This window comes from Cynara cardunculus (genome assembly GCF_001531365.2).
Source record: "Cynara cardunculus var. scolymus isolate 2C chromosome LG 15, CcrdV1, whole genome shotgun sequence".
Classification (NCBI taxonomy): domain Eukaryota; kingdom Viridiplantae; phylum Streptophyta; class Magnoliopsida; order Asterales; family Asteraceae; genus Cynara; species Cynara cardunculus.
Genome location: NC_037542.1, coordinates 14,134,763 through 14,159,495, shown reverse-complemented (window position 1 = coordinate 14,159,495; position 24,733 = coordinate 14,134,763). Strand labels below are relative to the sequence as shown.

General features: G+C 33.3%; 3 protein-coding genes across 4 annotated transcripts; 2 read left to right on the top strand and 1 right to left on the bottom strand.

Annotated features, from left to right (window-relative positions):
• Positions 1 to 5,957: 5,957 nt before the first annotated feature.
• Positions 5,958 to 8,662, top strand: LOC112528289 (beta-1,4-mannosyl-glycoprotein 4-beta-N-acetylglucosaminyltransferase-like). Of its 2 annotated transcripts, none has more exons than XM_025139287.1 (3): positions 5,958 to 6,082; positions 6,239 to 6,355; positions 7,054 to 8,662. In XM_025139287.1, exons 2-3 carry the CDS (start codon positions 6,245 to 6,247, stop codon positions 8,149 to 8,151), a joined length of 1,209 nt encoding a protein of 402 aa, XP_024995055.1. In that variant the 5' UTR covers positions 5,958 to 6,082; positions 6,239 to 6,244; the 3' UTR covers positions 8,152 to 8,662. The 2 variants fall into 2 exon arrangements, with proteins under 2 accessions (XP_024995055.1, XP_024995054.1); XM_025139286.1 differs by having other exon boundaries at positions 6,221 to 6,355.
• An 8,481-nt stretch (positions 8,663 to 17,143) lies between these two features.
• Positions 17,144 to 17,792, top strand: LOC112528157 (dormancy-associated protein 2-like). The gene has a single exon (XM_025139106.1). It carries the CDS (start codon positions 17,190 to 17,192, stop codon positions 17,631 to 17,633), a length of 444 nt encoding a protein of 147 aa, XP_024994874.1. The 5' UTR covers positions 17,144 to 17,189; the 3' UTR covers positions 17,634 to 17,792.
• A 2,529-nt stretch (positions 17,793 to 20,321) lies between these two features.
• LOC112527874 lies at positions 20,322 to 23,393 on the bottom strand. The gene is made up of 3 exons (XM_025138718.1): positions 23,198 to 23,393; positions 21,415 to 21,761; positions 20,322 to 21,335 (listed from the first exon to the last, which is right to left on the bottom strand). Exons 2-3 carry the CDS (start codon positions 21,757 to 21,759, stop codon positions 20,637 to 20,639), a joined length of 1,044 nt encoding a protein of 347 aa, XP_024994486.1. The 5' UTR covers positions 21,760 to 21,761; positions 23,198 to 23,393; the 3' UTR covers positions 20,322 to 20,636.
• Between the last annotated feature and the right edge of the window lie 1,340 nt (positions 23,394 to 24,733).

Genomic DNA, 24,733 nt, shown 5'->3' with positions numbered 1-24,733 from the left:
TCAAAGCCCAAAGATCAAAAAGGCATGACCAATGGGCCAGGCCCAATATAGTTCTGGACTGATTTAAATAACACATCACTAGAAGGACTTAAATGTCCAAATCAGCTATTTGGTTTATCTTGAATTCCTAAGTTTGAGTCAATTTTAAATACAAGTCATATGAATATATTTGTTAACCATGAAAAATGTATTAACTATACAAACCATTTAGACCAATTACATACCTTTATTATATTAGGTTCTTCTATCATCATACAATTAATATTGATGACACAATGATAATTTTTTTTTTGTCTTAACTTCACATTCATTAATAGACGGTTACAAAAACATCAATCCTATGATTATAGCTAAAATAATATGTTTTTTTTTCAAGTTATAGATGACTTGTTATTTTAATATATAAGAAACTTGGATTTTATGTCTTAACTTTACAAATTCATTAATGGACGGTTACAAAAACATCAATCTCATGATTATAGCTAAAAGAATATGTGTATTTTTTTTTCCAAGTTATAGATGACTTGTTATTTTAATATGATAAGAAACTTGGATGTTCTATCTTCAATATATATGTAATCGCCAATGTTCATATGGTGTATATATTATTCACATGTGTTCCAATGTGTTTATAAAACAGTATCTATATACATCTAACATTTGGTCAGTATGTGTTCACAAACGAAACACTTTGATCATATATTATTGTGTTCACATGTGAAAGCCAATTATTTTAGTGTTCATACGTTTTAATAGGTGCAAATAATTGTTCATAAGTGTTCTTGTATGTTCATATGTGAAAGCCACGAACTAAGATTAGTCAATGAGTTACATATATGTTCATAAAGTGTTCATAATATAACACTGATGATTCTACGAACTATAAAAGGAATGAACAATTACCGAATTGTAACCAATGTAATTAATTAATTATCGGATTTGTAACCAATTTGGACATCTCTCCCAAAAATACCCCTGTTCACATATGTTTTGATATCCTTCATTTTTAATTAATTACATATATGCCACAATTGATCTCATCCATATATTTTAAGAATCAAGAGTCAAGATTGATTCACAAAGTTAACATCAATTATTGGGTTAATAAAAGAACTTGTCCATAAATAAATAAATAAATATATATATATATATATATGTGTGTGTGTGTGTTTTTAACATGTTAATATGTTCCACAATTTGTTTGAAAGGAGTAAAATAAAAGAGAATATGTATACCAAAATATTAATCTGTATAAATCATCCAATCAAAATATAAAACAAGTTGGTGTTAGCACTTTGGCTTGAATTCTAAAGTATAATGTGGAACTCAATAGTTGATTGAGTTCGAGTTCGAGTTCAAGTTCAAGCAATAAATGTGCTTATAAGCTTGAATTCTAAAGTATAATGTGGAACTCAATAGTTGATTGAGTTCGAGTTCGAGTTCAAGTTCAAGCAATAAATGTGCTTATAAGCTTGAATTCTAAAGTATAATATGTAATTCAATATTGTTAAAACGAACCGGACTCAAACATTGTATTCTCTTACCGATCTCATTTCCCAAACAACTTGTGATTTAACTCGACAACATCTAAAGCTCCTAATCACCGCCTCATGCATTATTCCCCCCACCTAATCTTAATTATATAAATCTTTAATAGATAATAAGATAGGATTGGATTCCGGTAAGAAAGTAAATTATAATGAGAAACGTAAGAAGAGATCTCCACCATTGGATCAATCATAATTGATTGTCAACACTAATGAGGTGTATCGAGATGCCCCAGATCAATTACCTTCTAAAGCACGATTCATGGATGGGCATGATATTAAAAGTGATCAAGGGTTTAAATATCTTCTTACACTTCTCATCATGATTTCCCATTCTCACACGATCCTTCGCTTAATAAGATATAGAAAAGTTAATGAACACAAAACATATATTTACAACAAGGATAGAAATTACGGTTGGGTTTTGGTAATAATGAAAATTATATTGAGAAGGGTAAAAAGAGATCTTCGTCCTTGGATCAACTATAACTGAAAATCAACATTAATGTGGTACACCGAGATGCACTGAATCAATTCCTCGATAAGTGCAATTCATTGGGGGAGGGGTTGAGATTAAAAAAGGTCACATGATCATTCGTTTTGACAATAAACATTATTAATTATAGGTTAGTCTTGAATTTATATCCTAATTTTATTATCGGTTTCTCGTTTAATTTATTTGGGATTTTAAAACCAAAACATACACGTATCATATGTTTTGAATAAGAAATGAACCAACCAAATTCGAAATTCCATCTCATCGATCTAAAACCAATATTGAACACAAATCACGAATCTTTTTCAAGTACGATTTAGTTGTATATTTGCTTTTGAAATGTAGCTCAATCGGCAGTGACTTTGCTCAAATAAAGATAGGTCTTGGGTTCGATCCCAAATCCCCCACCAGTCTTAGCCGTCGAATGAACCAAAAAATATCCCCTCACATTGTTGTTTTGGACGCAGGTTCCATATAGCACCGATTGAAATCGCTTTCATTCAATATTTCTACCCTAGAAATATCAAATGCATATTTAGTTGGATTCTCTCTTTATATTTAGAAAAAAATCATTCAAAGAAACCGAGCGGATTAAGACAAGGAATTTGGAAACCGTATGCGATGAGTCGATAACCCGTTACACTTTCTAATTTTAATTTTAGAAATACATACTCGTCGTTTTCTATAAAAATATGAATTATTTGATTATATGTTTTTTTATTTAAATAAGAAAAATTTGGTTCACAAAAAAATGGGGGAATAAATGAAGAAATAGAGAAAATGGGGAATGGGTTTGGCGAGACCATGTGCGTGATGCTCTTTTTATTCTGGAGTGGGATCATCTTCGGCTTTATTTATTTTTATTTTCTTAGTTGTATTATTTAATTTTAGTAAAGTTGTAATTATTATATTATATTATATTCTAAACACTTTCTTTTTTCTGTTTTTAAAAATAAATTTACTTTTAATGGACTATATATAATTTAATCAACTCTTATTAGATAACTAATTAACAGTATAATTAGTATATTTTGGTAAAAAAAAGTTGATCACCAATAACTTCAACCGGTGTCTGATTGGCTTATATTTAAGAAAAATTACCAAACTGATTTAAGATCATAACCACAAGGGTGGTGTCTGATTGATTTGAGCTTGACTCCAAATGTCAAAAATAGCAGGAGATCAAATGTTCAAATCCAAAGAGAAATAAAAATCTCCTAGTAGTCATGGAGGTTCAAATACGGTAATTCTAAACTATCTACAAAATAAATAGTCGACCTGAGATTAGTCGACTCACATAACGAGTTGGATATCTGGGTTAATAAAAAAAATTAATTTGGATAAAGTAAGAAGCTTGGTCTTTTAGAAGCAATGCAGCGTGCGTGGACTAGTGGGACGAAATATAAGTCATTCGAGTATTCCACGTGCCCCCTCATCTTTTACAAAGTTGCAGAATCTTACCCTAAATATTCGCATTTTAATATATAGTGAACTATGGCCACAAATAATTATATATACACTCATCAAAATAAGATTCTATTCTCATCCAAATTATTTAGTTTTATATACAATATAAATATCTTTTTTATTTAATATGTTTTATTTTTAAATACTCTAAAATCTTATTAAAATTTGAAATAAGAAGATGAAATTTTCTTAAAGAAGATTTTATATGTATGCATAGATGAATAAGAACTAACAGTATTGTAATATTTGGCCTCTTAAGAGGTCAGATGTTCAAACCTCACTAAAGATAAAGAGGATGTGTAAGTTTATTTGTTACATTTGTCGTATATAAATATTATATATATACTTTAAAAAAGTTCTTTTTAGAAGTTCTGAAATAATGCTTAATATTTTTAGAATATTCTTCTTGTATTTTTTTATTCTTTTTTTCTTGTTGGTATTAGGTTTTGTATTTATATGAAATATCTTGTTTTATTGTTTTTTTATTTTATATTTTTTGTTTTGTAAGTCGTAAAAATCATAATATCATATGTATTATATCATACTATAAGATAGTATAACTTTATAAATAATCTAAATATCGTTATGAATAACACGAGCTTTACTTGTTTTAGTTATAAATGATATTTTTATGGACCGTTTCATGTTTAAAAGACAACAATTTTTCATTTCATATGTAATAGTTCATGATATCCTTGTTCATCTTAAGGATCATTTACTAAACACTTACTTGGTAAGTGCTTAACGTATAAATTGTCTCATTGGATGAATATGAGAAAGGCCGATAATCTTACCGGGTAAGAGCGATAAGCTAAATGGAGAGTCTTACCCGGTAAGTGATGATGACGACTCTTACCCAGTATAATTATCGCATTTGATATGTTTTGATGTGCTAAAATCTTACGCATCAAAATAAATTATAGTATTAACCCCTATTGGTAAGCGCTTACCAGGTAAGCATTTGGATAAATGTCCATTTACTGTAGTTTATAATTTTGAAATATTGTCTTATTAATCGTCGACGACAACCTTCCAATAATGGTTATGCAAATATCGTTTTGACAACCTCCTTAATATGAAGCAAATTTATATAGGTTATTTTATGATCCTTGCGAACCATTTTTATGTCATCATCAAACACTAGAAGAGGGGACCGTCTTATCATCAAACTCTTAAAGATACGTTGTTGGGTATTTTTTATGAGATGGATCTGTTTGAAATTGTATTTTTGATAACGTTTTTACAAGGGAAGGTGGTGGGGGGACCTATTCGAACCCACATGACTTTGTCAACTCTTTGTCGAAACGCAAACACTAGTTCGATATATATCTATTTACAATAGTCATAGCCATAAATTCAAGAGTTAAAAGAAATAAAATTGTCAAAATTCAGAACATATCACCATTCTTGTCACTGGTAATGACTGGAATTCATATAAGTCAGCGGTCTGTATTTAGGACAATCCGTTGTCAAAAATCTAAAGTTGTACTTATAACAATGCATAAGTATCAATTAATGATATATAAGCTGTTAATGACAACAATGCATTGAATTTGACGGTTTTTAACTCGTAAAACACGAATTGTCTTATTTTAAGTTGACGAATCAAAGCTAAGACCTTGTGTTACTCGTATGATTCGAATACAACCCAACAATCATTGTTTGTTTATCAACTTTGCCTTTGACTAGTTCATGTCATCGACATCATCCAAAAGGTTGACCTTTTAAAAAAACAAGAATGCTGACTTTAATGCATTCCATGATTGTTAAGGGGGTGTTTCTGTAGTTATTTTAAAGATGAAGGTCCATGGGGTAACATTTATTTTGCCGTTATGTGGGCTGAAATTCTCTGTGCGCAACACGTACAGGTCATATCTACACCCAGTCAAGCAAACTTACTCCTCGAAACCACGCGTTTCCGGGACTCGGCTCGGCTACCTTTCTTTCTCTATTCCCGTTTTGACCATTCTACCCCTCGTTTTATATATTTCTTATGTCTCTAAACTAAATATTAACTTATTTCTTAATTAAATATAAATTTTATTTTTCATACTATATATAATTTAAATTAAATAAAAACTATAAAATATTACAAATTCGTGAGAAGTGATGTACAAATATTTTTAAACAAATATTAAGATTTAAGATATTGATTCACATATATTTATTTAATAATTAAATAATTTATAAACTGATTTACAAATTTAACTTCTATTATTCATAAAACTTGTTTGAGTGTATTTTTGTATACGAAAATACAAAATTCATGCCAAGGGGCAATTTTGTCAAATCACAAAATTGGATCTTTTTGTAAAACTTGGGGAAGTAGACAACCAAAACGGCTTCTTGTACAACTGCCACCCGTTAATCAACACAGAAATCCCAAGTAATAAACAACTTCTTCTCTTTTATATCTCTTTCTCTCTCTCTCTCTCTCTCACACACACACACACACACACACATCCAACACGCAGGGTTTCTAGAGAGAGAAACAACACCTCACCACAGCTTTTTCCACATCCCCTATGCTCTAATCTTTGCCGCATTTCATCCCCATTGATTCTTTGCTAAGGTGGGTTTTGTTTGTATTCATAAACCAAATCTTCCCATTTCTTGGCCAACGATCTAGGGTTATCAGATTACTCACTCTCCCTTTCTTTATTGAGATCTTAAGAAACATAACTTCATTCTTTTTTTATATTCATTCGAGGCTGATCTATCGATTCAGATTTGAATGACGTCTACTTTATCGAAATTTTTCGATAAAGTTTATACCATGGCAGAAGGGGGATCTCGTTATTGCTCTAAAAAATCCGATGATATCTGTGGTGATATTTGCGATGAGGTAATTTTTGATCGATTCGTCAAATTCCCTGCCCTTTGCTTGTCAATTCGATTTCATTCCTGTATTTGATGATTGCATTGCGAGTTTAGATTTATTGTTTCTGGATTTGCTGATTTCATTGTGGGCTTAGGTTTAGCTTTAATATTATCACCTTTTTGATTCCTACGTCTTCTGTTTTGTCTTCTGACTAAATCAACGTTGGTGACGTTTTTAGTCACGAATTCAGGAGTTTGATTTTTTGATTTCAAATTGTTATAGATGGAATTGTAAAAGGGTTGTTTCCCCCTTTCTTTGTGATGATTGGGGAAGAGATTTCTCAATATCCTAATCAGTGACCTAGTTTTCTTAAATTAGGACTCTTCTGTAGTCTATTTGGCTATGTTTTTGTTGAAGAATCACTTAATCAAAAAGATGCCTCTTTTTTTCTCTGAACAGGACTTTCAGATTCAGAAAACAAAGTTTTCTAAAAGAAGTTAGTTTACAATTAAAGAATCTTATAATTCAAGCAATACATGTACTTTGGGAGAAAAAAAAGTGTTACTTTTAGCTTGCAACTTCAAGTAATTCATGTTCATGTTCTTTAGATGCTCTTTTACATTGTTCATTTTCTCTTTCCAGCATGGTGAAGACACTTTCTTTGGCATCTATTTGTTATTATTATTTGGAAACTAAATGAGAATGAACATTTTGATTTGTAGGACTCGGGGAAGTCTTCAACCATGGCAAGATTACGGTGCATTCTTCGGGGACTGGAGTTGAAAACCATCGTCTTTCTTTTTGTAATGGTCCCGACCGTCATCCTTGGGTTGTATGTTCATGGACAGAAAGTCTCTTACTTTTTGCGGCCATTGTGGGAGTCACCACCGAAACCTTTCCATGAAATTCCACATTATTATCATGAAAATGTGTCGATGGAGAATCTCTGTAAGCTTCATGGTTGGGGAACACGTGAGTTCCCAAGGCGCGTGTTTGATGCAGTGCTGTTCAGTAATGAAGTGGACCTTCTAACGATAAGATGGCATGAGTTATACCCTTATGTTACCGAGTTTGTACTCCTTGAGTCAAACTCAACGTTTACCGGCTTGCCTAAACCCCTGGTCTTTGCCAGCCACCAAGATCAGTTCAAATTCGTCGAGCCAAGATTAACGTATGGACAAATTCCCGGGAGATTTCGTAAAGGAGAAAACCCTTTTGTCGAAGAGGCTTATCAGAGACTTGCATTGGATTATCTTTTAAAGAAAGCAGGGATTCAAGATGACGATTTGTTGATCATGTCGGATGTTGATGAGATTCCAAGTAGGCACACCATCAATCTTTTAAGATGGTGTGATGATATACCTCCAATTCTTCATCTTCGGCTAAAGAATTACTTGTATTCTTTCGAGTTTCTTTTGGATAACAATAGTTGGAGGGCATCGGTTCATAGATATCAGTCAGGGAAGACAACTTATGCTCATTATCGCCAATCTGACACAATCTTAGCAGATGCGGGATGGCATTGTAGCTTTTGTTTTCGCCACATTAGTGAGTTCATTTTCAAGATGAAAGCTTACAGCCATGTTGATAGAGTGAGGTTCAACAAATTCTTGAACCCTACCAGAGTTCAGAAAGTAATATGCAAAGGAGCTGATCTCTTCGATATGCTGCCAGAGGAGTACACATTTAAAGAAATCATCGGCAAAATGGGACCCATACCGCATTCCTATTCGGCTGTTCACCTACCTGCACATCTTATAGAGAACGCGGACAAATACAGATTTCTCTTACCTGGGAATTGCATAAGAGAAAGTGGGTGACCGGGAAAACGTTTTGTTTCTGTGTAAAGGTTGGAGCTTTGAAGTCGAAAGATGCATCTCGCGAACAATAGTCGACTCTGGTATGTTTTCTGGCTATTGTTTTAGATATCTGGATCCATAGGTGGATGGATTTCTGGGGTGATAGTGTAAATAGTCTTTCTTTCTTTCTTTCTTTCTTTTTTGGGTTGTTGGTAGAGTTGGCTTTCTTTCAGAATCTTGGCATACTGATTTGCTGCTGAGTAGGGGGGGAAGGAAGCTGTGGTTTAATGGAGATGTGATTCTTGGGGTTGCCTGCTTATTACTGGGCATCGCCATGGCAGGCAACTTGAGATTCTTTTACCTTGCTTCCCTCCCGGGAAAGATAATCGGCTTCGCTTTATATTAGGAAATTTTGAGTCTGAGACTAATCTGTTATAAATAAATTATTCAAAATTCTGTTTATTTATTTTTTTATCTTTGTATCTCACTGGGTTCTTGATCTTAAGATTTCTGAGGTTCAAACGATTATTCAGGATTGTGTTTTGTTTTTGATTTTATCATCTGTTTGAAGAGAGATGGTTCTTGATTGTTTGATCCCTCAAAGGTTTGTATATTTGACATGAAAAAGGGGGTTTACAAGAGGGGTCCAAAAGGCATGATTGCTAGTAACTTAATGAGCTTAATAGGACTCGTAACTTATTCAGCTATATATGACTGACTGTTTAGTAGTGGCTTAATGATACAAAAAGTGGCTTATTCAGTAAGCTCCTAGGGGAAGCTTTGTTGAGAAAACCAAGTGTTTTTCCATACCTAATTCTCCCAATTGAAAAACACGTGATGAAAGGATTGTCCCAACTAAAACTTTCCCATTTTAAACTGATAGATTAATCCACAAAGATATCCACACGACTTAATGGAAAACCAACCAAATAGTCCTTAATCTTGAATGGCGAAAGGTAAAGATGGGCGTGGATCAGTCACGGTCTCGTACGGTCCTGTCTGATGATGATGTAATGGTCTGGTCTGGTCCGGGACTAAGTATAGCCTGGAGTCCATTATTGTGAATTCCTTTCTTGATGATGAATATAAAGCACTATTCATGTGTTAGCTGGTGTGGTGGTGGTCCATTGTGGAAAATATCATCCATGCACTTCATTTTACAAGGCCATATTTTCTATTGAAAGATATTTAGTGGTGAAAGCAGAATTACATTTGGTTGGAGTTGGTCTCTTCTACACTAAGGAATCTCTTTTTCTTTACTGATAAGTGATAATGGCCACATCACTCACCAGGTCTCATTATTAAATCACTTCCTATTTTTGTCACCATCTTTTAGTTTTATATGCTTATTTTTAGCTTCCATGTTTTTTACTATTTAAGAACAAAAAATATTCATTTAAAAACCTTAAATATTTAGAAAACTTATTTTATATACTGTTCCTGATAGATAACCTTAAATAATAATAAATCTTATTTAGTATAAATATTTGTTACGATATTCATCATAAATATCTGTCACATTATTCATTATGAATTCTATACAAAACAAGTGTTTTTGATTTCTTAAAATATTTATTTATTTCTATTGCATCCAAAGTTGGTGCTTAATGTGTTTGTTTTTTACAATGGTGTTTGGGAAGTGGATAGTGATTACTAGAGGTTTAAGAGTTCATCGGTTCCTATAAAAGAGGATGTAACATGCTTGCAACTAATCGACATTTTGTTTGATGCGTTTGAGTTCGATAATCTGAAGTATGATCTCAAAACAGAGGTTCTTTACATAAACGAGTATTGATCAATCCCCCCATTTGTTATTCAGATTCAAAGTGAAGCTAAAACTTGTGTTCTAGTAAACAAATCACATGGTTTCTTTTTTAAAACTTGAACGTTTTTTTTTCTTTTTTGTAAGTTTCTGTCAAATTTATTTTGTACTTATTGTTTTGTTCGATAGAATCTCAATGAAGGTTCAATAAAACTTTGATCGAAAGAAATCCAGTATATGTTATTTGTGTTGCTCAATGGAGATCGTTTGCGTTTGGTATGTTGAACATGGTGAGACAGGACACGATAAAATACATTCGTCTCATGTTTGGTGTGTCTTGATGTGGAACAAACATGGACTAATTAGAAGAAGCATGGGACACGCTCCACTTCCTGGAACAAGATGCAACAACCTCGTTTATACCAAAATACCCTTGAAAAAGACTAAACCTAAACACGCCTCACTGGACTCCATACCAATCGCTTCATCAAATCGATTCCTCCTGAGCTATCGATTTCTCTCATCAGATCGATGTTTCTAAACGATTCCTCCCTCTGATTTCTCTTTGCCTGCATACCAAACGCGTAGAGATTGACATGTGAGTAAACCCTAATATGTCGAGCTCTTTTTGAATCATTAGTTAAAGATGGTAAATGATGTCATCTTCATGGCTATCTTAACCATCAAGCACACATCAAACGCAATCTAGGTGTATCAACCTCTATCCATATTGAGATTTTTTAATACGTTCATCATAAATTCAAAAATAGGCCTATATTTTAAAATCAAAAAAAGACGAAGCAAAGAAAGAAGAAACCCCTAAAAGAGACATGGAGACGATACTTAGTTAGGGCTGGACTTGATATGCTACCAATTTTTTTTCTCAATATCATATACCAACCAACTATATTTGATACCAACTTTTTTTTTGGTACATGTTGATATTAATTTTGTACCAATTCCAATTTATATATATGAAAATTGCCATTTTGTTCAAATTTTGAGTGGCGTTTTAAGTTTGCAGGTAACATGTGTGATGTTTAAAGAGTACAGTTGCAAGAAACAAAACTTGAAAACATTCAAATGTTCAAACAAAATAATAAAAGTTACAATGTTTAACATTCAATACATAAAAAAAATACAAAAATAATAAATAATTAAATAAAACGGTACAATGTTAATAGACTTACAATACCAGGTACCAACCAAGTTTGCATACTTGGGATGGTACTATCAACCGAACATAATTGATAACAATCAGATTAACGGTACATATGTTGGCTGGTTTGATTTGGTATAAAATTGTCACCTCTTTACCTAACCATACATTACCGATGTAGGATATATGGAAGGAGACGACGGAAAGCAGATGTACGTGTGTCGACTGAGAGAGAGAAAAAGAAAAACGTTTTGTTTGAAAAATTTGGGATTTTTGAGGGAGAGGGAAAACCATGGGGTTAAACGAGCCGAGTAATCCCAGGGTGACCCCTGCTTTACGGGTAGTTCGAAGTCACTACATTTAAACATCGGTGATCATAAAGAGATTTTTATTCCTTTTTAAATTTGAACCTGAGACCTCCAGACACTTTTAACTTTTAAAGCTCAAGTTCAAATCAATCAGACATCATCCTTGTGGTTTAATTAAATGGTACGCAGACAAAACAAATAATGACTTGAAGAGATAGTTGTCTAAAAATTATAATAGCGATTAGAATCTTTTTCGTATGATTTAGGAATATAAGGTTTGAATGTCACATCTGATTATTTACATGTCTACTAAACCTATTATTCTTGTTCAACGGGTTTGATATGATAAATTAATGCCTCCTTTTACGGGCTGAATACTTGCCCTTACTCACCTTATAAACCAGTTGGGCTTAAAAATCTTTTCACGTTTTTTGAGAAAACAAAACTTAGATAAAATAAAAAGCTACGTAAAATAATTAAAAGAACATAATATTTATTCCATCTTAAATTATATGTAAATACATAACAACGTACGTAATTTATGAAAAAATTGTTTCATAAAATATGAAACATCGATAAAGAAAATGATCAAATAAGAAAATAGTGAATTGATCAATTGAGGTAATTATGTTCACCAATTAATTTTAACAAGTTAGTCTGGGTTTGTCCATTTCTTTGAGAATGATAGTTCAAACCCGCTTTTTTAACAGACTGGACAAGACAAAGTTTAACGGGCCACCCCACCCATAAACAACTCTAATTTATGTGTGATTTAATGATACATCAACTACACATCTTTACCAAGTTGTAGAGGCTCTCCTAGATAATTTAGAGATGTTTATTTCGATTTTATATGGTTTGATGTCCAATAAATTTATTATTAAAGGTATCGATGCATACACGTGACTTGAGATTTCTTAAAAGTCGTAAGTTCAAATCAGACATTATTCAAGCCTAAACTAGGAATGGCAAATGTCAGGCGAGTGTCGAGCAGTATACTTGGAGAGTAGACTGGGTAGAGTGAGTCTACTTAGTGAACTGGCAGGATGTGAAATTCGATTGAGTCACCTTGTAAATTATGGATGGAAAGATGATATAGTTTTGTTATACATAAGGGGGGGGGGGGGTCTAATCAAGAAAAAACGAAATTAAAAACATGATTTGTTTTAAGATTTTTATAAAAAGACATAAAAATAAAACCAAGGCCAACACTTGAGTGGAGACTAAATCGAAGCAACCACCAGAAAGGAGCATATCTCAGAAGAGGGAGGGAGGGAGGGAGGGAGGGAGGGGAGGGGAAAAGAACCAACTATTAGGGAAGGTTCCAGACAAGCCTAGCACGGACAATGTTCAGGGAAGGCTTCATGGTAAGGCCAATCAGCCTGGACCGGACATCATCAGAGATGGGCTTCACCACCATGTCATAAGATCTTCTTTTATTTTTGAGATACGGTCGTTTCTTTCTTGCCAAACATGGTAGACGGTTCCAGCAAGCACTAATCTGCGAATAATAGACCAGATGGTCTTGCCTTTTATGGCTTGTTGGAAAACTCTCATGATGTTAGTCTAGTCATCCAGAAAATTAGGAAGGTTCAACTTGGATTTAAGACCATTCCATACCTGATTAGGGAATGAGCATTCAAAGAAAAAAGATGCTTGTGAGATCTAGACCCATTATGACATAAACCACAACACAGATTAGATAAGACTTCCTAAAACCAAAGTTTATCATGCGTCTTAAGACGCTGTTTTATGGCAACCCAAAGAACGAAAACATGTCTAGGAATATTTGGTCACTGCTGAAGAAAAAGAACTATTCTCAATACCTGCTTATCTTTTCGTTCAAAAAATAAAACGTTTCATTTAACATGCTAAAAAAAAGTAAAAGCGTTTGTTAATAATCAAATGTCAATAATACCCTTTATTAAATTTGTAAACCATAATTAAAATCAGTTGAAATCAAGTATTTGGTGGAGGCCTGGTTTGGAATGTAGGCAAACAACCATTAAGGGCAAGTTCATAAGAGGTCATTAATGGCGGAGTATACAAAGAAAGTGAGAGTTTTATGGGTTGTCATATTCTTTTATGGATATTTTCAATAGTTAAGGGCAAAAATGTAAATTTGTATAAAAAATTAACAAAGTTTGTTTTGTGGGGCCGTTTACCAAATGCTTAATTGGGTAAGCGCTTACCAAGTTATATTACCTTACCGGATGAATATGGTAAGAACCAAAAATCTTATCCGATAAGAACAAGACAAGGACTGAGAGTCTTACCCGGTAAGTGAGGACAATGACTCTTACCACGGTCAGCTCTTACCGGGTAAATTGTTGCATAGAAAGCCGTTTTTGTTGACTAAAATCATACCCAGTAAGTTAACAATAGTATTGAATTTTGTCGGTAAATGTTTACCGGGTAAGTGTTTGGTAAACGGCCCCTTAGGCTAAAACACTGTTTATCGGGTAAAATATGTAAAAATAATAAAAATTGAACATTTTTTACTGAAAAAGAAGAAGAATAGAAACCAATGGTTGTTCGGTTGGTTTTCCATTAAGTCCTAGATAAAACTGTACGTGCGAATTAATCTGTCTGTATAGATTGGAAAAGTTTTTGTCTAAAATAGTTTTTTCATAAACCGAAAGAGCATGCTTTTTAATTGGGAGGAGCAGATTTGAAAAAAACTTGGCATTCTCCATAAAGTTTGTCCTAGATGCTTACAGAATAAACTACTTTATATATCATTAAGTCACTACCAAACAATCATGTGACCGAATAAGTTTTAAACCACATTAAGCTGCTAACAAATAGACCTTAAGAAAAACTTCAATACATTTTGATGCATTTTACCCTTGTCGTTAGCAAACGAACAAAACAAATAAAACCTAAAATTTAACAACCGGAAGCAACGAGGAGGCTTACCTTGGCAAGACGACAAACACAACTTTTGGTGGCATTGCTACAAAATAAGTAGCCAGGATGTTGACAGACCACTTGAGGTTATTCCTGCATGATCAACATATGAGACAATGAATTCATGTTAATTAACATGATTATAAGATATAACAATATTACAAAAGGGTTTTTGGCCTAGCGGTATCGTACATTTTGGCCTCCTAGAAGATCAGAGGTTCAAACCTCACCAAAGGTGAGGAGGGTGTGTAAGTTTATTTGTTGCATTTAATAGGGCAAAATGCACAAAATAGCAATCTACTTTTATAAATTTCTTTATTATAGCATTGTACTTCCAGTTTTTTCTTATTACAACAATGTACTTTCAAACTATTTTTTATTAGAACATTGTACTTTGAAAATTTTACCCATTATAGCATTGAGTAACCTTTTGATTTAAATTTACCCATTATACCAAGTTTTCATGCCACCTCATTGTCCATGTAGGCTGTCCACATGTACTATAGTGATGTGACTTTCTTATTACAACATTGTACTTTCAAAATTATTTTATTATAACATTTACTAGTTCTTATTTAACAATATACTTTTAATTTTAATATTTAGATATTTTACATGTTATTTAATAAATATATTAAATGAACTAAAAAATTCTAGATTATTCATTAATATACCAATATTAATAACACTAGTAAAAGATAACTTATCACACTAATTTTTTTTTTTAAATATGTGTTTTTTGATTAAAAAAAAATAAGAATTGTTATTTTTATACCAAAAAATATTATCTTTTAAAGAATATATATTATATTTGTTCAAAAACTTTTACTTGACGTATAAATACATTAAATAAATTAGATTTTTTTGAATTATTTATTAATATAACAATATTAAAAAATTGTAGAACACAATTTATTTCGTTAACATTTTAGAGAGAACTTTAAAATATATGTATTTTTTTAACAATATAAAATAAGAAGTGTTACCTTTTTACAAACAAAATATATCTCGAAAATAATGTAGCATATTTATTTAAGAAATATTTTACTCTAAAATATTTAATTTGCATGCAACTTAATAAGAAAAAGTCAAAAAAATTAAATATTTTTTAAATCATAGCAATGGAAAATGAAAATCACTAATAATAATTTGCAATAGGTTTTTATTTTTATTTTAATTAAGTCATCAAAATGATGTGTCATCCACATCACCTCATTAAAGCCACACAAGCAAAAAAAGTCAAAGGGGTTAACCGGTTTAAAAGATAACAGGTTACCCATTGCTATAATGGGTAGATTTTTTAAAGTACAATGTCTTAATAAAAAATAATTTGAAAGTACATTGCTGTAATAAAGAAAAACAAAAGTAGAATGCTATAATAAGAAAATTTATGAAAGTAGATTGCTATTTCATGCATTTAACCTTATATAAATATTATATAAACTAAAAAAAAGATAAAACAATACTAGGTAATAGGATTCATTTACCAAGATCATATTGATAAATTACTACTGTAATTATGTCAAATTAAAACCCTAACACCTTCCACAATTCTTTCACCCGCTTACCTCACTATCCCCTTCCAATCCTATCCGGTCCTGTCCATATACTAAACGTATAAATGTTCCCTGAAGCGAGTCATCTCACCTACGTGTAATAGCGCCTCCATAACAAACGGAAATATTCCGCGTGTCCCCTGAAATCACTTGTAAATGACTCCTTAACATTTCATTTGAACCCACATCTCTCAGAACAGACCTTTTTCTCCCTCAAAAGGTGCTTACAATAATACTCTCAATAGGGAGACAGGGAGGAGGAGAAAACCCCTTTTTACTCATTGTGTATTAGATAATTGAAGATCTACAATGAGGCATAAAATCTAGAATCATCACTATGTAAATATGTTTTTGGGTTTAGAATCTAGTTCCCTAATAATTGAATTCACTAGCAAGATGATAATGGTCAAACTCAGAAAAAATTGCATCAGATTCATGTCAAGTCCACTATGTTTTCTGCTTTTGACATGGCCAAATAGATCAAAGACTTTTTAACATGGAAGAACACAAAAGAGTTCTAACATGAAATCATAGAACAAAATGCACTCGAATCGGATAAATTAGAGCAGTATAAGTAACCAACCTTATTTGTGGGACAGACTTCAGAGTGTGTAGGTAAACAGCATCCCTTCCTACCGCGTAAGCAACTCTTACCAGTAAGAGGCATTCTGCAGCTAGTAAATAACCAACCCCTTAGATTTTCTAGTCTCATATAGTTTTTTTGGGAACTATCAAGCAGAATAGTAACAATGAGATTCGTATAGATCCCATACCTGCCATGTGAGTTTGCTTCCGTTGCAGTCAAAGCGGGTTAGGGATATTGTCAAACAGTCCTCGTTTATTGGCGCAATTTCATCATTATGTTCTACATAACCAAAAGACAACACAGAAAGCAGAAACACATAATAGTATTTTCGATAAAAGAAAAGAAAACAGAAAGAAAAAAAAAAGAACCGCAAAGGAAGATCATGAAGTGAGAATAAATGCTTTAAATTAGTGAAGTTGAAGCAATTTGGGAAGTGGCATTCAGATAAGATGCCCTAATAATCAAGGGCAAGATTTGAATGCATGATGTGTTTAAGTTCTAAAAACTTATGGGTTCAGATATGACTATATTTGAATATCAGAACCAGAATCTTATAAAGCATCGCTAGACTTCTTACAAGTTAACGATAAATATATTAAATGATCCCTGATCCATGATCATCATTGAAATTGCGGGGTTACTATAGTTCCACAATACAATAAGAAATATATTTCTTAATCTATATGGAATCACCAACTATACCTGATCCCCTATAAATATAGCAACAAATAAGCATCAGCCACTGGGCTATGTTTGAATAAACCTTCTATTCAAGAAAATGGTTCTCCAAACCGAGCGCTGCCCTGATGCTTCCTTCCAACAACAGCCTGTTGCAACATACCAACAACAAAGCTACTGGTCGAACCAGGAGAGCGGTGGCAGAATCCAGGACGGCGGTTACAGCAACTTTTCGACCATTAATGGGCACATGACTCCATACTCCAACTATTCTCAAGTGTCGACTTACTCATCAGGAAATCCTCAGAACCACCAATCTGGTTGGTCCGCTGGTGCTGGCTACCATGGAAATGGAGCCAGCTACTACCCTGGCGGTGGACAATATGGAAGTTCTTTCCATGGGAGTTCACACAGCCATGGAAGCTCATTCAGCCATGAGCATAACAGTTATGGGAATGGTGTAAACTACAATCAAAGTCCCTGTGGCATGAACTATGGTTACCAAAAGGCATCTTGGACGCTGAAGAACGTTGATGCTGAATGAACAGATTAAGAAACAATCATATGACTGAAAGTGTGAACTTTGTAGCTTGGTGGTAGCTCCAAGTTACCTCTTAATAATGTTTGTACCTTCTTCTTTACTACATATGTATCAAAATGCATAAGCAATGAATAATAAATGTCAACGACTGCTTCATCTATCTTTATCGGCATATAACAATGGTTCGCCAACAAACTCATGGTCTTTCCAAGGATTCAAGACAAAATCTATATAATGATTATTTTGGGTTCTATTCCCATTCGTAGATGATTTAGGCCACTAACAAGATCATGAATTTTCTAAAAGATTGCATCAGATTCGGGACAAGGCCATCAAGATATTTACATGGCCAAATAGATCAAGACTTCTAAAACGGAATAACAGATAAAACTCTCAACATTGAATCATAGAATAGCATAGCATTGTAGACAAGACATTCGAATAAAACTAAATAGCAATATAAGCAACAGCCAATAAAATGCATTTTAGAGTTCAAAGCAAACACAAAGTTTGCAAATATATAACCCCTCCACCTCATCCATCAAACTGCAAAACAAATTTCAATTTGCAATGTCCCATGAAAATTGCAGTTCCATTTATTTTTAGAATTCCCCAAATAATCACACTTTTCTACCCACTCATGATCTGGTATACAAATTTTATCTTCTAGTCTCAGAGGTTCTATGCAACTACCAATAATCAGATTCCCTATGTATCCCATACCTTCATATTTTAGTTTTGGTTCCATTGCCGTCAATGTGGCTCCAGTTATCGTTGAAAAACAGTCCTCGTGATATAGTTCATTTGTGCAATTTGGCTTCTGAAGCAGTTCAACCTGCATCCAGTAGCAAAAATACAAAATGACAGTTGAACCTGAAAATTCATCCTAAAGTCTCTGGTGATTGTGGTCTAGAATTACCAAAATAAGAGATAGGAAAAACACACACAACAGAAATGATAAGAAAAGTAGAGGGAAAACAGTAAACAATACAAAGTAAGACTAAGGAATTGAGAATGAATGTTTTTAACTACTTAAATACAAGCAATTTGGGACATTGGATAAGATGTAGTAAAAATAACTGGGACAAGATTGCAATACATGATGTTTACCAGGAGAAATTGTAAAGTTTATGAGTTTGGATATAACTATATTTGGGAATCAAAATCAGCATCTCTACTTCTCTAGAGAACCACTAGACATCTTACAAGTTGAGAATAAGAATATTAAGTTTATGGTGCTTTAACCCACGATCAACATGGAATTGCTGGGCTACGACGATTCCATGATTAGACAAGAAATGCAACTTCTTTTCTATTTGGAATTACCAGCTACCCCTATAAATATAGCAACAAATAAGCATCAGAAATAGCATGGATGAGTTTGAAGAAACTTCCTACTTCAATACGATGGATCGTCAGCGTTTCATTGGTCCTCCTGCCTACGTAATCTGCCCTGGTGCTGCACAGCAGGAAATCATTTTCATATACCAAAGGTACCATGAGAACATCCAGGATGGTAGCTACAACAATGTCTGGGGCCTAAAAACACAGACGACTCCATACTCCAACCATCCTCAAGTGTCGATTCCCCATACTAAGCACCACGAATCTGCTGCTTGGTCCACTGTTGCTAATTGCTATGACAATGGAGACAGCCACCATCCTGGGGGTGGAGTGGTTGCTACTGGACTGCCAAATACAGAAAAATACGGAAATTCATTCGGCCATGGGAATCCATTTAGCCATGAGCATAACAATTACAGAAATGGCCTAGAGTACCATCACATCCCCAATCGCATGAATCATGGTTACAGGAAGCAATTTTGGAGGGTAAAGAGCCTCGATGATGAGTGAACAATGAAAAAACCAATCATATAATGTAAGTGTGTGCTTTAGTAGCTTGGCAGTACCTTGAGTTACCTCTCTTGAATCAGTACTTTCTTCCTTTGTATATATGTATCAAATGCATAAGCAGTGAAAAACAAGCCTCATACAATCAGGTGGTATCCTAAGGAAATAATATGTTACCAGATTTGGTTTTATATATATTACATACTTTGTTTAAGTAACAGATTCTGAATTTTACTTGGATTATAAATGGCTGTTGCAGTGTAATGAACACAAAAAAGTGTAAACTAGTCAAAATGGAAGCAAGCGTAAGACTACAGATAAAAGAAGAGAAGAGTATGTGTGTATACATGGCTATAAGATAAGGGATAGAAACTATACCTAAATAATGCATCAAGGATATGAACCAAAGATTGATGGTCAAAGATAACAAGGTTAACGAAAGGTGGAGGGGTTGTTTTGTAAACCGTTCAAGAAGGATTTTGTAATATGCTAACATGGCATATTCAAATCAGTTCTAATATACCCACTTGTCTTTCATTGCCTGCGTATCATGTGATTGCTTCCCAACATCAAAAGTAAGAAAGTAAACTCTTTTTATTTTTCAATTTATTCCGACTCAGATTCTCCAATTTTCGTGCTGCTAGGATAAGGATGGACTAATGTCTGCTTATGACCCATGACTTTCAGACACTATATAGATACTGATGATGATAAATACTGTTCAAGGACTACAATTAACACTAACATGACTTGCTGACTTCAACAAATACAGCTCAAAATTCAGGAAAAGACAAGTTATGTAAACTGAAACTCAAAAAATGATTCAGACATTGGCAAATAAGGTTGCACTGTTTTATAATTTACAAAGACATCCAATATTGAAAGATAAGTAACACTGGCAATATCTTTTGTGTTCCCATGAAGCTCTAATACTTATCTCTGTTGTGAAGCTTCAGGTGTACACATAAAATAAATAGGGAAATCTTCGAAGCTAACTGTGAGAAGTGTGTGTTTGGTGATAAAATCAATTACGCGGAACAGCCATTAGACATGTGATGAAAGCATGCATTTCGTCAAAGTAAATTATGAGTTCTAAAGAGAACTTTCTAACTAATTTGTCAATGAAAAAAGTTTCATGACAACCTTCCTATGAGGCTAAATAAGGCCTGAAAGTAACATTGATACCCACTCTTTTCTTTCTTCATTAGAAAGACTATAAAAAAGATCAAGTTTGGCAGGATCACTGACGATTACAGATGCTGCTCGAAGTCGTGCTTGTAGACTCAGATTTGGTATTCTCTTCAACTCTCCATTTAACCTTGCTCTTTTATCAGCTGCTGCTTTATCTGCAGCCACCTCTCTTCCCACTAGCCCAGCCAGAAGTGAAAACTGCTCCTCATGCCTTTTAAGCATGGTGTCAAAAATCTTGGCTAACGCTTCCATTCCAGTCGACCAACTTCCAATACTTTGAGCCTTCTTGTTTGTAACCTGTGGAGATGTTGAGCACCCATGCATCTGCATTGGAGTTCCTACAACATCATCTACCAAAACATCATCATCATTTGAATCATCAACCGCCATGTCATTCCCTTTATGATTGTTTGCTTCTTCGTGGTCAGACTCATTGTTCTCATTCTCCAACACTTTTCCGTTAGTTCTGTATATTGGATTAAACTGTTCATCTCTTGACATATGACCAGCATTTTCACTAGTCTCATACACGTCCAGGGCTCTGTTAGCATCTGATGCATCTTCAACACTCTTTTGATTGCCTCTGCTCTTTCCAAATATCAGGCACAGCTCATCATAATAAGGAAATGGCTTATTTCTCAAGCCCTTAGCATCTGAATGATCCTACAACACCATAATGGATATAGAAACATATAAGAATTTACGCGCAAAAAACAAATAAGAATATGTTTGATGTGGTTACCTTCACCCAGTCATCCCATACATCATCATCATAGCATATTAATGTGCACTCTGTACCTCTCCACTCTATACCAAATGCATCTTTCATATCTGTTATTGCATCACAGTGCTTCTTTAATGTTTTGAGCCTTGATTCAATATGAGGACTAGCCTTGAGATTACATCCAGGAAGCTTAGATTTCAATTCTTTCTCCAGGACAGTTGTATAACCACTCCTAAAGATGTTATTGTCTCTTTTCCAACCAGTTTGACATAACTCTGTGAGTGCTGAAATCAGTGCTTCATCTTCTCTTCTAGTCCATTTATGTTTTTTGGTTTTGGAACCTCTTTCAGGCACTCTGCCCATTCCTAGCAAAGCCCAAAATATATGAGCACATTTATTATCATATGAAATGTAACAATGACTTCATGTGGAGCAGATGATATGAAAATATGCTCCAAAATGCAACCAGAATCTGCAACTTAATGTAAGGGGAAGAAGGTATAGTGGCTAGCATAATATGAGTACAATTGTATTTTTATCTAAAGAGGAAGAAGATTGGAAAGGGCACTGAAGAGTGAGCCCATCAGCATCAATCGAAGAGTGAACAAATAAAGATTATATTCTTTAATTAATCCTTATGCGGGTTGAGAACCACAATATGCTTTGTGTTTTTGTTACACATTAGTATAGGCTATTCAAAGTAGAAGGCTTTATTTTGTCAACATCCATAGTTAACCGAGACATTTTAGAAGGTGGTTGCTTAAACTTGGTTAAAGAATACAATAATTTTAGAAAAATATATATATAAAAAGTTCCATCTTTGGTTGACTACAAGGCTTCTTTCAGAAGCACAAGGCCTTCAAGCTGTGATTAAGCTTCAAAAAGTGGTCTTTTCTAACTCGGCACATTTTGAACTTGACTCCCTTGATTAACAAAGTAAAATGCATATTTATGTGTCTTCTTTAGTCTAATAGGTGTTCCATATTTGTAATCACTATTCCACCACTGATATGCAAATCATGCCCACCACAACTAAATATTGTCTATATGTTGTATCTTATAACAACAAAATTTCCTCCATTTCAAAAATTTATTCCCAACAAGATGACCCAATTTAGTTAGCTGCAAGCATTCAAAATTAAACACAAGACAAAGAGGGACTAATGTGATTTTTGAGATCAAACTAGTACTTATCAAACTCAAAGTTGATACAGATTACCAATTCGACGACAACATTTTACATTTACAATACTCGTCAAAATCGTAGTGTGGTTATCATCATTTTACCAAAATTTAACAAGTTCATATGAATGTTGAACTAAGATGCACCTTTTGACTTTTTTTTCAAAAGGTCATGGAAAATATGAAACTGAGAGCTTCATGTCATTTACCACCTAGTGGTTCGGAGTCAAATACAATCAAACTAAATGTTTCTATGGCAGCTTTTGATATCATGATAGTTATGGAAGCCAAATTTGACATTGATACTGAAAAAGTTTAAACATGGACATTTTCACTCTCTGCAATACCTCTGTACTATGGGGAAAATGAAGAGTCAATATCAAATTAAGTAAGAAAAAACATAAAAGTTGAATTGATTCCTATGCTTTCTTTCTGGAACGGAGAGAGTACAATTTTACACCATCATAAATCATATAACAAGCAAATGGAGGTCAAATATACTATATTGCTTTAACTATAAGCCATTAGAAGAAACGCTGTAGATATACGAGCGCATACACACATACATATATACATATATATACACACACACACATGTAAAGAGGAGGGAGGAGGCTACCAGATAGACAGGCCTAGATTTCAGCAGGCTAACGGAAGAAAAGTGAGGCTTCCGCTGTGGTCGTTGGTGGAGATCGACGGATTAGGGATGGTGGAGAGACGGCGGAATTGGATTTCTGATTCTAGCCTTCCAAATTCATTGAGAACCGGATTTGGCGATTGAATCGATTCCGGAATTAGGGAATCCTATTCCACCGATGAGTGGTGCCAAACCCGGAATGGAATCGATGCATTAACAGAGAAAGGAATAACCGGATGCATCACATGGTCTTACAAAAAATATTATGTTATTTATTAGTTTTCGTATATTTTTATCAATCAAATATTAAACATTATAATTTTAACTATTTTTTAAAATATTTAAATATTTATAAGTTTTATTCTTCTCAAATTCAGGGGTTGTTTGACAATTCTTGAATGATTTTGTACAAAATGATTAAGTGGTTAAAATGATTAAGAAGCTCTAATGGTACAGTCCAAAATGAAATATAATTGTTTGGTAATTGTGTACAATGAAATTAGGGCTCTTAATGGTTAAGGGAGATCCTACGTATAGAAAATCATTCAGAGGGTTTTAGAATCATTAAGGGACACTTTTTTTTGTCAAACAAGATTCACTTCTTAATGGAACTATTAAAAGATAAACAAACAACCCATCAGAATCTCTAAACATTGTTACCTGGAAGCTTAAATTGTGACTCAAAATTTAAATAAAATGGTAAGTTTTATATCTGTATTTTAAAGTTGTACAAAACTATTATCAACATGTATCAATCGAAAGATGTTAATACCAGATACATTTGATTGATACACAGTATATAAAGTTGTATATCAATTATAATTTATTGGTATACGATATTGATTAAAACTTGATACCTTATTAAATCCATCTTTAATAAAAACTCACGGTTAATAAAATAATTATTTTATTTCAATGACCAAAAATTATTGTTAATATATTTTACTTTTTTCACCGTAATCACGATATGATCCAAGGGTGGATCCATGAATTTTGTGAAAGGTGGTTCTCTTTAATAAAACAAATAATATATATAGTTGAGTTCTTGTGAGAATGAAAGTTATGGTGAAAAATGTAAGAATTTTTTTTTCATTTTTCGATCAATTTTAATTGAATGTCAACACTAGTGAGGTGCATGGAGATGCACCAGATCAATTTCCTTATAAAGCACAAGTCATGAATAGACATGAGATTAAAAGTGATCAATATTCAAATCTATTTTTATGTTTCTTATCATAACTTTCTTTCTTACACGATCATTCGTCTATATATATATATATATATATATGTGTGTGTGTGTGTGTGTATGTGTGTGTACAAACCATGAAAACCGTTAATTTCATTGTTTATCTTAGTGAAAAAAAAATTCACAAAATTGTTTAATATGATGAATTTGTTTCAAACAATTCATTTCATGATAAAAATGTTACATATTTTTTTGAGTATATAATATTTGTATACGGTAAACACTACCAAAAAACCCACTATTTCCGGCGGCCAAATCCGCCGGAAATCCGC

Excerpts from the sequence above, each read along its gene's own strand:
- LOC112528289 (XM_025139287.1), top strand. The coding sequence starts at position 6,245 with ATGACGTCTACTTTATCGAAATTTTTCGATAAAGTTTATACCATGGCA. Across the intron at positions 6,356-7,053 it reads GTGGTGATATTTGCGATGAG|GACTCGGGGAAGTCTTCAAC; the intron begins GTAATTTTTGAT and ends TTTGATTTGTAG.
- LOC112528157 (XM_025139106.1), top strand. The coding sequence starts at position 17,190 with ATGGTTCTCCAAACCGAGCGCTGCCCTGATGCTTCCTTCCAACAACAG.
- LOC112527874 (XM_025138718.1), bottom strand. The coding sequence starts at position 21,759 with ATGGGCAGAGTGCCTGAAAGAGGTTCCAAAACCAAAAAACATAAATGG. Across the intron at positions 21,336-21,414 it reads TATGGGATGACTGGGTGAAG|GATCATTCAGATGCTAAGGG; the intron begins GTAACCACATCA and ends ATGGTGTTGTAG.